Source organism: Agelaius phoeniceus, chromosome 6 (genome assembly GCF_051311805.1).
Source record: "Agelaius phoeniceus isolate bAgePho1 chromosome 6, bAgePho1.hap1, whole genome shotgun sequence".
NCBI classification, from domain to species: domain Eukaryota; kingdom Metazoa; phylum Chordata; class Aves; order Passeriformes; family Icteridae; genus Agelaius; species Agelaius phoeniceus.
The window spans coordinates 46,776,924-46,789,117 of record NC_135270.1 but is presented as its reverse complement, the minus strand read 5'-3'; the positions used below and the strand labels follow the sequence as shown (position 1 = coordinate 46,789,117).

Genomic DNA, 12,194 nt, shown 5'->3' with positions numbered 1-12,194 from the left:
ACTTTGCATGTGCAGAGTAGATGCCAAAGCATAAACAGAATTATTATAATTCACTTACATTATCTGTGAATTACTATTTTTGCTTAGATAAAGGAATTGGTAGGTGTTTACTTTCATAAATTCTTAATTGTATCTTCGTAGTGCTTACCCACTGGTGTGATCAGCTTAACAAAGCCCAGATCATCCCAGATGCACTGCATTCCCCTGCTCACCTGTAACAGGCAGGATGAGTTTCCTTGGGAGCCAAAGGAATCCTTTAGTAACTAAAGGACAGCAATGCTGACTGACTTGATTATTTTTTCTTTGCAAAATGCACAGGGCTCCATTTGGTTTAATTTCAGATCTGCTGATACTGCTGGCAGTTCATGAAGTGTATTTACTGTGGTCCTTTGCATACAATTTTTCTCTGAAGTACCTTTGTAAGAGCTTCTGTCACTATTGTGAGCCCTTTGTAAGAGCTTCTGTCACTATTGTGAGCTGCTCACTGTTGACTTTTAACTCAGTAACCCCTGACAAAATCTCATTGTAGAGCAAGTGAGCACCACTTACTTTTCATACACTTGCTCATGCTTCTGTCTGCTGGTTTGTAGTGGTTTTAAGAAGCAGTTCAACCAGCTGTAGCCAAAAGTTCTGACTGTTCTGAATTTCCCTTTGAAATAAAAAAAGTGATTTTTCTTTTTCTTTTTTTTTTCTTTTGCGAACTGGGAATGTGTCAAAATCTACAAACCCAGCTTACCTTTACTGTTTTCATTGTGTCTTCTAACTGTGTGCTTCCAGTTACATCCAAAAACTGTCATCTATGGGTACACAGTATCTGTCATCCAGAAGGATCAGAGGTAGATTAAGGTGATATTTAAACTCCACATAGGTTTTCTTTGTTCATCAAAGGAATATACCTGTCTCAAGTGTGAAATGCAGTAAGTTTTTTTTCAGCAAAACCTTTGCCATTTTGCAAACAGAATGTGATTACCTATCTTTCTTTCAAGCTAGCAGAGAAATTTAAGGAAGATATGCCTGTACTTGGTAAAATGACAGACTCACTTTTGTCTCCTCCTGAGGAAGACCTCTCTGAAAGGCAGAGTCACTACCACTGTGCAAAGGACATTATTTCCTCTAACTTGAGACCCAGCTGCCATGAGTCCTGTCTGGCTTCTGGTGACATTGGTAGTAGAATTCATATCCATTAACAATGGGAATGAAGTCAGACTTTCAGAAGTCCAAACTTATATTTGCACTGCTTGAGGATTGTGTCATTGTGCTACAAACAAATGGAAATATTCTGAAAAGAATCTGTGCACATTGCTTTAGGCTGAGATCCCTCAAGCAAATAAGATAGTCCATGTGAGTAGGATGAAAGGCTCTGGAGACTGTCCCAGCAACTTTCCTGAAAGGGCAAGCCACTACTTTAAAACATGAAAATACGTCAGTTTCTGGAAATTTTGAAATGAAGTTCTGAACAAAAAAGGGGGAAACAAAGTGAGAGTTACAACCAGAACTGTGAGCAAAAATAGATGGAGCTAGCCAAAATCTGTGTCCTGAAACCCTAGGGAGTTCTGTCCACTGACAGTCTAGATTGAACTACATAAAGCACAAATTCATTTCATAGTGAATATATGATTGTCTAAGAGCAGTGTAGAGCTTGAGAATGTCTCAGAAGCATGTGTGGAATATTAATTGTTTAGATATTAGTTCGTTCAGCTCTTACTAATCTACTAATATCAGTTATAAGTAATTTATCTAATGTTTGAGCTATTGCATATTAAGATACAGATCAGATTTACTTTCAGGGTACGTGACTTTTGATGTTGTGAATATCCTAAAGCACTCTTCCTGTATAACTTTTTACTTTTCTGAAAATATCCTTTGCTAATTCTCTCCTTGACCTGCTTTCTCTTCCTTTTGTATTTCCTCAAGCAGAACTGGTTGGAAATCTTTCAAAATGTAAGTGAAACCCAAAGATTTTTCTGAGATGCAAATGCTGTCCATTTCCTGACCAGTTCCACTTTCTTCTGAAGTGTATTGGTATTTTCTTTTCTCCCTTTTTTTTTTTTTAAGCAATTCTTTTTTTGCACCTCTTTGTAAACTTGTATTTTTCTTTACCAGCATCTCTGCTTGTACTCCCTGTGGGATGCCAACAACACAGTACCCCCTCCCCTGGGACATCCCTCTGTACTCCCCGGGCATTTCATCAGTTTTTATGCTGATTTGGAGGAATTGGGATTTGGAGTAAGTCCCATGGGCATAGCTTTTGAATCCAAATTATAGCCCCTTTACATAAAAGGCAACACTAGAGACTCCAGAGCAGGGTAAATCAGAGATGTCTCTTTGGCACGTGGTTGCTGTGCTGCTCGATGGAGCTGTGGCTTTCCTTTTATTGACAGTCTCTTGGTACAAACTCACAGGAGTAGATCTAAATAGCATAAAAATGGGTCTCTTGGTTTAAATCACATCCATTAGAAGCCTTGTTCACTTGCAGTCAGTAGGAATTTCATTTGAGTTCCCACCTATTCTGTCCTGTATTTGTTTCCTTGGAGCAAGAATTGGTTGTTATTTTTTAATGGAAAATTAGTAGTGTGTGATTTTTAGTAAGCCATATTGCTCTGACTTTTAGCTGCCTTGTAAAATCAAGTAAGTTTAATTTTATGCTAATTTATGATAATTTTTAACATCTTTAAATGTAAATTTACCCTAAAAATGAAGAATCTGTCACTTAAAATGCATCACATACTTCCTTGTAACGGCTGATCTTAAGGAGTTGGTTATAAATTCACCTTATAACTAGCTTAGTATGGATGATTTCTTATTCTAAGCATTTGGCATCCTCTAATGACAACCCCTGCAGTTGCAAGCCATCACAGAGTAAATGCAGCTGGCTTGCTGCACAATCATGAATGACATTGCACTTAGTTATTAATAATTGAAGGAGCTTTGTGTATTCCTTCTGGGTTCTATATGGAATTTATGGATCATACATCTACTCAGAAAGCTAGGCAAAAGTAATTTTGTTGAGCAAAAGAGGTTGGCAAGAGGCTTTCTTTGCTAATAAGTGTACCTTCTATTCTATACATTTCTTTGAAAGCACTGTAAATAACATTTGGAATGACTGATGAATTTGCTGCCTCCTAGCATTGTCCTGTCACTGGTTCATAAATGCAAGGGGCTTTCTTATCTCAGTGAGCTCTTGCAGACAAGGGCATTTAGATGAATAGGAACTGTGGAATTACATACCACTCTTCTTTTACCCACCTTTCAACCTTACCTTTCAGAAATGGGTAATACTCTGCTGTTTCTTGTGTAAGGAAACCATACATGAGGTCCATGGCCTGAAACCTAAAGTACTTTCCCATTTTTAAAAGTAGAAGAGCAGTAATACTCTGGACTTGCCACTGTGCCATTCCTCTTAAGAAACATCTATGTCAGTGTGTGCATTTGAGAAAGGGGCTTTAATCCAACACTGCCCCAAGTGTGCAAAAGCATCCAATGGTAACACAAAGATGGCAAGTTTAAATCAATTTATCATGTGAGGGTTTAAACAGCCTTGCTTTTTTGTTGGATTTTTTTTAACTGACAGAGAGGTTCAAGGCTGGTAAACTGGCAGGTGGCAGTGATGATGGCTTTACTCAATGAGGAGCATCCTGCTCTCCTTTTCAGTAGGAGTTAAGCATTGCACAGAATCAGTGCCTTCTTTAATAGTATTTTAAGTATTGTATTCTGTTTTTTAAAGTCAGTGGCAATGATCTAATACTTTTCACTACAGAAAAAAAACCAGTTCATTTTTAAACATATCATGCTGCAGTAGTTCCCACTGCACAGGGTGCCATAAAACCAAAGGAGAAAATGACAGCTTCTAGAGCAAATCCAGATTTATTTTTTCTACTGCTTGTTTTTGAACACGTTCTAATATTTCCTTGGCAGCTAGTGGCTTAAGATTGTATTGCTTTTAAGGTTATTTATTAACTGATCAGAATCAGAACTGTGACTGGACATAGTTGTTCATTCTCTTGCAAAGAGTCCTAAATAGAAGTTGTGCTACTTCCCAGGTGAACCATGAAATACAAGTTGGAATTAGAGCTGGAAAGTGACTTTCAGAGCAGGCAAGGAATTGCCCCAGAAAGCTAGTGTCTCTTCCCCACGTTTTTGGTAGTACCACTTTATATGCAAAAGATGAGGGGCTAATTTATGCAATTTATCAGTTTATTTACCCAGTAGTTAAAATAATATTGGGGAGTTTTCTTCTTAATTTTTGAAAGTGTAAACTATTAATTGAAATTTAAATCAATACTGTTTACACATCATTTATTTGTAACCATCCCCTTCTTGTTCCTGCTTCTTGTGCTATTTTGCATCTTTTGGCTTATTTTGTATGTTAAGTCCATCCAATCCAGGAGCAATTAGGCTTTGAAACCAGCTTGCATGGACATTACTTTGATAGTCATAATTTCAGATTGTAATTTCAATTTATCTGTCAGTTGGATTTATCATCTTCTGCTTCGAAGCTGGATCACATCTCTGTGGCTTCTAAGAGTGCTTGGATTTGTTTTTGCAGGAACGGAATAACAAACTGCCGGATGCGGACGGAAAGTGAACAGTCCTGCGGCTCTCCAGTTGTTAGCGGTGACCCAAAGGAGGATCACAACTACAGCAGTGCCAAATCTTCCAACCACAGGAGCACATCACCTGCCAGTGACTCCGTTTCCTCTTCCTCTGCTGACGACCAGTATGAATTTGCAACTAAAGGTAGCCAAGACAGCAGTGAAGGAAGTGAGGTGAGCTTCCAGAGCCACGAGAGCCATAGCGAAACAGAAGAGGAGGACAAAAAGCAAAGTCGGAAGGAGACCAAGGATTCTTTAGCTGACAGTGGATATGCATCCCAGCACAAGAAAAGGCAACATTTAATGAAGGCGAAAAAAGTACCAAGTGACACACTGCCTCTTAAAAAGAGACGTACAGAAAAGCCCCCTGAGAGTGACGATGAGGAGATGAAAGAAGCAGCAGGATCACTCCTGCATTTAGCAGGAATTCGATCCTGTTTGAACAACATCACCAATCGGACGGCAAAGGGGCAGAAAGAGCAAAAGGAAACCACAAAAAATTAGAACAAATCAATGATTTGTTTGAACTTACAAAGTTTTGTTTCAGCACGTCAGGTGAATTCTAATGATTTGTGGCAATATCAGCAATTTTTTCCTTTTTTGTTTTTCTTCAATTTCTTTTTGTTTTGTTTATTTGGGTTTTTTGTTTGGTTTTTTTTTTTTTGACCCTTAAGATTTTTATTTTTAAAGGAGATTGAAGCCATAGAACTCATACTGACACTCAGCTAATTTACAAAAGCTTTTCATTACCTGAAGACAAAAAGTTAACAAAAAAAGAAAGCCAAAATCGCCATTGCTTTCTCCAGCTTGTCAAAAATGCATGGTTGAATACGCAGTGATATCAACATTAATGTGATGGGAGTAAAATTGGGCACTTGGAAATCCCTCTTAGAGTAGAAGAGCTGTGCATAATTTAGTATTCATTCAGGCCTGGCCCTTAAGAATTTTTTTAATGGCCTTACAATTGGGTTAGAAGCGAATGTGAATAAAGAGATTTGTGGGAAAGAGGAGGCACATACTTCTCAACCAAGAACTGTTTAGTGGCACTTGGAGATGTGCCACACAAGTCTTCGGACGGCCACTGGTGGCAACTGTGCAAGCAGCAATGCACTTCTAGTGTGTCACGTATCCTATGTGGCTCATAATGTGAAGACTGATAACTCTAAGTTAGAGGAAATTTAAATTATGTATGCAATGGGTTTCAGTGAAATAATGAAATGGGAGGGGTGTGACTGTTAGTAGCATCGTTAACCATTGAATTCTATCTTCTATATTAAATTGAAAGAATGTTCAAAAAAGCCATAAGCCTGAAGATTGGCACTGCGTGCAAAAAATAATAGTAATAGGGGAAAACAAACTATGTCTTCTAAACTGCCTGAGTGAAAAGTAATCAAGTCTAAGAAATTACAGTAGATACAATGTACATCAGAATCTTTTTCTGTGGATCACATCCTTGATCTAACAGGGGAAACAAAGCTACAAAACCTGCCATTAGTGATATTCTGTATTTAAAAATAGAAGGAAAGCATATTGGTGAACAGTAAAATTCAGAAATTCAACAAAAGAGCTCCTACACTGCCCTCAGAAGTGAGTGTGCAGTGACCATCAGTCAGGATTCATCTGTGCAAAAATAACAACAAATTTCCAGATTCAACCAGCATAGCCAGCAGAAGAAATTTGATCCACATTGCATGGATTCTTTAGGGAAAGGGGGAAAACAAAAAGCAAACAATTTTTTTTATTCAAAGATGACAAAGTTCTTGTAAGGTAAATAATGTATTTAGCATGAAGCATGAATTATTTTCATATAAATATAGAAAATAGAGAAAAAGGCTATGCCTCTAATTTTTAAGCCCTTAGGCTTAGAGTTTGTTTTTTGGGGGTTTTATTTTTTTGTTTTGTTTTGTTTTTGTTTTGGTTCTTTTTTGTTGTCGTTGGGGTTTTTTTGAAGCAGGTGTTTAAGGTTTAACCTTCTTCAGGGACAAACACTGACTGTTGGGGAACTTACTCTGCAATATTAAAAAATAAAATCTTCATGCTCTGGTAGGGCTTGGATGGTTGAATTATACTGCCTTGTCTGCACATTCAGCCCCCTCTCCCTACTTCTGTTAAAAAAAAGAAAAAAAAAAGAAAAAAGTAAAAGTGTGTCTTTTCTTCGTCTGTACATGTGTAACATGACGCAATAATCTGAGGGCAAATTTAGTAGTGAGTGTGTATGACAGAATCAAGAAAATAATGGGAGGTTAATTGAGGAAAACTCTCTGATTTGATTCAGGAATAAGTAGACAAGAAAATAGCTTTGCTAATTTGCCATGAAAAATTGAAGTTAGTTAAGAGCCTTATGGAGGTGTCCGAATAAAAACCAGTGTTACAGAGAGTGTGATTCAGGTACAGTGCTACTCTGGTAAGGATGGCTATGAGACTGAAAATCACTACAGCACAGAGAAGCTGTGAAATAAACTAAACAGTCTCTCTCACTTGGATTCTTGCATTTGGCATGAAAAATTCTACACTTAGAATATCCTAGAGGCAAAAAGAAAATCCCAGAAACCAACCACTTAAGAGAACAAAATGGTTGGTTTCTTAAAGAGTATAGGTTTAGATTTGTCACTAACAGCTGTTTCAGGCAGCAGTTTCACCAAGATGGATCTAGTTCATGAAGAGTGAGTTAGAGAAGGGTTTGACTTCCTATTCAGTGCAGTGAGCTAAAAGTTGTATTTGGAGATGCCTGTGGTGTGTGCTCAGTTAGGAGGTGGAAGGACTGAAGGACAGGCTGGTCTGGACCTGGTTCTGTAGCCCACGAGCATTTTGTAAAGAACAGGGCAGCACAGCAAAAGTGTGCCTCTCCTCCCATCTCAGCCAGCATGTCCTGGGATCCAGGAGCAGCTTGATAGCTGCCAGAGCTCAGCACAACTGCCAGCTTAGGAGATAAGGAAGGAGAGAGCCATGGATAGTGCCAGAAACAGCCTTGTTCCTCTCAGTTTGCAGGGGCCAATGCGTGCAGCGTTGATTCCCAGCATTAGTTAAGTCAGGAGTACATAGAGACTAACTTCTGTTGGCTGCCTGCAACATAGATAACATTGGGGAAAACAGGAAGGACCAGTCCCTTGGCCAGGTAGCACAGAGATGAATGAGCCATAACATTTCCCTTGTCTGATCAGACTGGGATAATCTGCTTCTTCCCAGGACCATGCTCTCTACAGCCAAAGTCTGCAGGTGGTGAAGCACACAACCCTGTACAAGAGAACTTGGTCTTCATCTTTTACAGACTTTTGGGAGAGTCATTTGAAATAGAAGATACTACAGTATCACTTTGCTACCACCTTTGCTCATTGATGCATTGTTGTATCAGCTCGGGAGTGGCTTAATATTTACCAAAAACAGCACTGAAAAATCTAGTGGCAGAAAATACAAACCATGGCTCAGCCATCTCTGTCCTCCAGGGAAAGCTACGTGTTTGTGTGCCAGTGGCCAGATTCTGTCCACAACACTAATTCCAGAGCAACTTCTCTGATTGCAGTGTGTCAGTGCAAATGAGATCAGTATCTGCTGAAAAACAAGTGCCATTCATTAATGTGGACTCTTGGTGGCTAAATATATAATTACCACTAGTATTACTCATCTTAGAAAACAGTCATTTTGCATAAATATCTAATTAGGCAGGTTAACTTTATACAGATATATATATATAGATATATATGTACAACACCTATCTAAGACTTCAACAAGTTCTCTATATACTTCCTGATAAACCTAAAATGTTGGCAAGCATCTATTTTCATATAAAATTTGTTTCTCCTAGTCTGATCTGCCTGGAAGGTATTCTTTGGTAGGATTTTACAAAGTTATGTTTGGGCTGCCATCAATGGATTATTTCTGGTGTTTAAAAACAACTTGTCCTTATTGATGCTTACTCTGACTGTTGATGAGAAGTACATAATTTGGATTGTATAAAGTATTTAGGAGTCACCTTTTAAACCATATTTGTGCCTGGCTGACAATGGCAACTTTGTCAGAACTGGTTCTACTCCATCAGAGAAGTTCTCTTTTTTTGTGTAAGAACTGAAATTGATATGTTTTCCAAGAAATACGATGTCAGCTTTTAATCGAATTGTCTTTACTTCAACTGAATGATGTCAAAACGGACTGGTAATTGCACTGTATTACAAACTCTCTCACTTGCCAGATAGGAGGTGGTGTGGTTTTGCTTGTTTGCTTTCCTTCTAAGCCATTTTGGGGTGAGAAGTTGTCAAATCTCGAACTTCCCCTTCTTCTCACTCTAAGTATTGCCAAATAAGCGTTTCTCCAAGACAGGTGGGGGCGAGGTCAGCAGGTGTTCAGTGGTGAGTTTCACATGGGCATGAATTGTAAGGGTTGCTGGACTTCATGGCGAGTTCCTTTGGAATATGCCTTCTGCAGCAAGAAGCTCTTGCAGGCCAGAGCTAATGCCATAAGCAGATTTCACCAGCATCTCCAGGGAGGTGAAATCTGCTGATCGTGCTTGCATTCTGCAAGCAGTTGGATGTCCTACTGCATTTTGGTGCAGATTCTGCTTGCATTTAAAAATGCAAGCACAGGTCTTGAACAGCTTAAATGTATCACCCCATAGCTGTTTCTGAAAGCAGTCTGCTTCTGATCTTCTCCTGACAAAATTGGCAGTAGTTCTACAGAGATCACAGGGCTTTACAGCTGAAAAGCCAAATGTGGGAGTGAGGTGAGCCCTGTAGGACTGGAGAACTGTCCTGAGACTCTTCTCTCCAGCAATTGAGGTTCATCTTCTGGTTCCTCTCCTACCTTAATGGGAGAAGGGAATCCCAAAGGAGATGCATTGGCTCCCAGTGTAGAGCTGAATTACTGTCTACTTGTGGAAAAGATACAGAAAAAAGCTGGAGGCTGCATTCTTCACTGGAGTGAGGTAGAGATACATCGACATACTTTACCAGACAATGAAATCCTAAATTGTACACCAAATGGCACCACGGATAAAATTACCAAAACAACACTTTGTCCTGGTTTCTTAGTAGTGGTAATGTATTTTCACTGAGATTTTGGCTCCCATCCCAATCCATCTAAAGATGTAGATCATAGAATCATAAAATATGTTGAGTTGGAAGGGACCCATCTGACTCTTGGCCCTGCACAGGACACACTAAGAATCACACTGTGGGTCTGAGAGTGCACAATCTGAGGTCTTCTAGAACTTGAAGGTGTCTGGTCTCCTTTGCAGTTAGTGAAGCTATAGACACCCAAGTGCTCCTGGAAGCCTTTACCATTTCACTATTATTGTTACTACAATTTTTGCTTTAATCTGGCCCTAGGCATTTTTTGAAACATTACTCTCCTGTGCTCCAGGATCAGAATAAAACTACTGAGAAAATGCATTTCCAATGCAATTTACTTCACTTCCTGGAGAATGCAAACCCAGCTCCTTCAGGCACATCACTACTGCCTGAACAGCTCATTGGCATATTTTATAGGAAATACTTTGAAACATTTTCTTAACTTTGCCACCAAAAGAGCATTTGAACCATACATCCTCCTGATTGTAACAGAGTATCAGTGTTGACCGTCTGACCAGTTAAGTTTTAGTAGTGTTCTTCACAGCCCTCCAGTAATATATCAAACACTGTTATGCACATAATGCAGCACTGTGATCTAATTTAAATAATACTTTTTTATTATTTATACTACTCTATGTAATATACATCAACACTTTGCTATATAACCTAAGTGATAACCCTCTTAGTTACCTGCCAAACTCTGAATTTCTGTTTGATTTATATTGCAATTAGCACAGTTACCAAGTTGTAATGATGTCTCTTTTCCTTTGAAATGGGATGTGTAAGTCAAACTATACATTTTGTGTGTTTCTGTTTTGAGATGAAGTTTATAAGGATTTACACACAACATTCAGTGTTCTGTATAAATCTGCATACATTTGTAAATTCATCTGTTAATCCCCTTTTCTTTAGAAAGTATTAATTGATGGTGGTTTATTAGGGATTTTTATTTTTGCATTTTTATTTTTAGTACTGGTTATTCTTGAATTAAGCAGAGACTTGTCAGCTGGGTTGCTTTATCTTTGATCATGTACATGACCTTATAATTCTTCCACAGTTCAGCAAACAAGTACTAGCTTCACTGACCAAAAAACAGTCTCAACCTAATGTGTCTATGGTGCTGTATTTTGCTGGTATACATTTAAACCAGAAATGATTTAAAGGTCACTTCTGAGTTGTTCTAATAAGTAGCCTTTCCTGGTTTGGGAAGTTTGGGTTTTGTTTTAGCATTGAAAACAAGATATATTTATCTGAAGCTATATAATGATTTTTCTACTGTATCACATTTCCTTTTGCAAAGAGGGGAATATCAGCCTGATGCAACATCCTTTCACAATCAGTGGGAGGGGGTTTTGTTTCACTTTTTTATTTTCAGTGGATTTCGTGAGGCTTTGGATCAGGCCAGCAGTTACAGGAGCTCATCATCCGAGGGTTTAAGGGATAAATGACAACTTGTGCTGGCCTTTAGTGCTAGAAGGGATTTCACCGAATACTAAAACTACATGCTGGACTCTGGAATGGCTGACAATCTAAAATGGGAATCTTTTTCATTTGTTTACTCTGGCCTGAAATCCCAAGATCTTCTTTTTTTGTTTGGATGACATTGAACTTGAGTACATTTTTAAGTTACTAGAGCATTGTACATTTCCTGAGTATGTGTGTGGGACAGCAATTGAAAGTCATACCTGTTATCTGATAACCAGTTCCATGCCTGCATCATTCACACTCACTACTTAAAACTGCCATGATGTAAAATGTTGGGGGGAATGATTTGTGTGTGTATGAAAAGCATTATGAACTTGTACATTTTTTTATACTCTGATCTGTAATTTCTGAAGTATTTTGTTTTACAGAAAAAGTGATAAAGCAATCAAAAGACCAAGAGATTTAGTATCAATGCTTAAGGGTCACAGGACCTTAACTGGCCAATAAGTTAATTTAGTACAGTGATAAGCCAATTTTTTTTCCTGTACTTGGCGTCTGAAACTGCCAATTTCATCAATATTAAAATACGAACTGTGACGGGGAATGAACAGTGATGTTAAGTTGTATTTGTGTTTACCTAAATGAGCAGTCCGAAGGCAAGTGCAATCAGCTGATCTTTAGGAAATATGAAATTGTTGATTTAGAGGCATACTTGCATTTTACATTTTCTTGATGTGTAATCATATTGCCAAAGACAAACTATTTCATCAATTATTATTGTAAATAACACTTTCCCAAAACCTACCATAAAGTTTCTGTGATGTATTGTCTTCCAGTTGCAATAAAAATTACTGAGTTGCATCAATTGAACAATTGCATTTGTGTGAATATTAGTTTCAGAATATGCTCACATATTAACACAGAACAACAGTGGTTGTTTTGTTTGGGTTTTTTTTAACAAATTAATTCTTTCATTATTAAGTAGTTCTGGCCCTTGTGGGATGTTACCTGGATCTTTACTGCTGTAGATACCAGCTCATGTTAATTTCCTGTAAATGGCTAGACATACTAAACTGATATTAAGTTAGGATCTGATTTTCCTCTTTCATCAGTTTTG

At 38.2% G+C, this 12,194-nt stretch overlaps 1 protein-coding gene across 8 annotated transcripts in view; it reads left to right on the top strand.

Annotated features, from left to right (window-relative positions):
- The window catches only part of FOXN3 (forkhead box N3), a 206,447-nt gene extending 194,497 nt beyond the window's left edge, over nt 1-11,950 (top strand). For 5 of the 8 annotated variants that reach the window (XM_077180603.1, XM_054634465.2, XM_077180606.1 and 2 more), the window contains 2 exons: nt 1,918-1,941; nt 4,547-11,950. In XM_077180603.1, coding sequence (XP_077036718.1) covers nt 1,918-1,941; nt 4,547-5,096 — 574 coding nt within the window. In that variant the 3' untranslated portion in view covers nt 5,097-11,950. The remainder of the gene's footprint in view (nt 1-1,917; nt 1,942-4,546) is intronic. The other 3 variants (XM_054634467.2, XM_077180605.1, XM_054634466.2) reach the window with 1 other exon arrangement.
- The last annotated feature ends 244 nt before the right edge of the window (nt 11,951-12,194 follow it).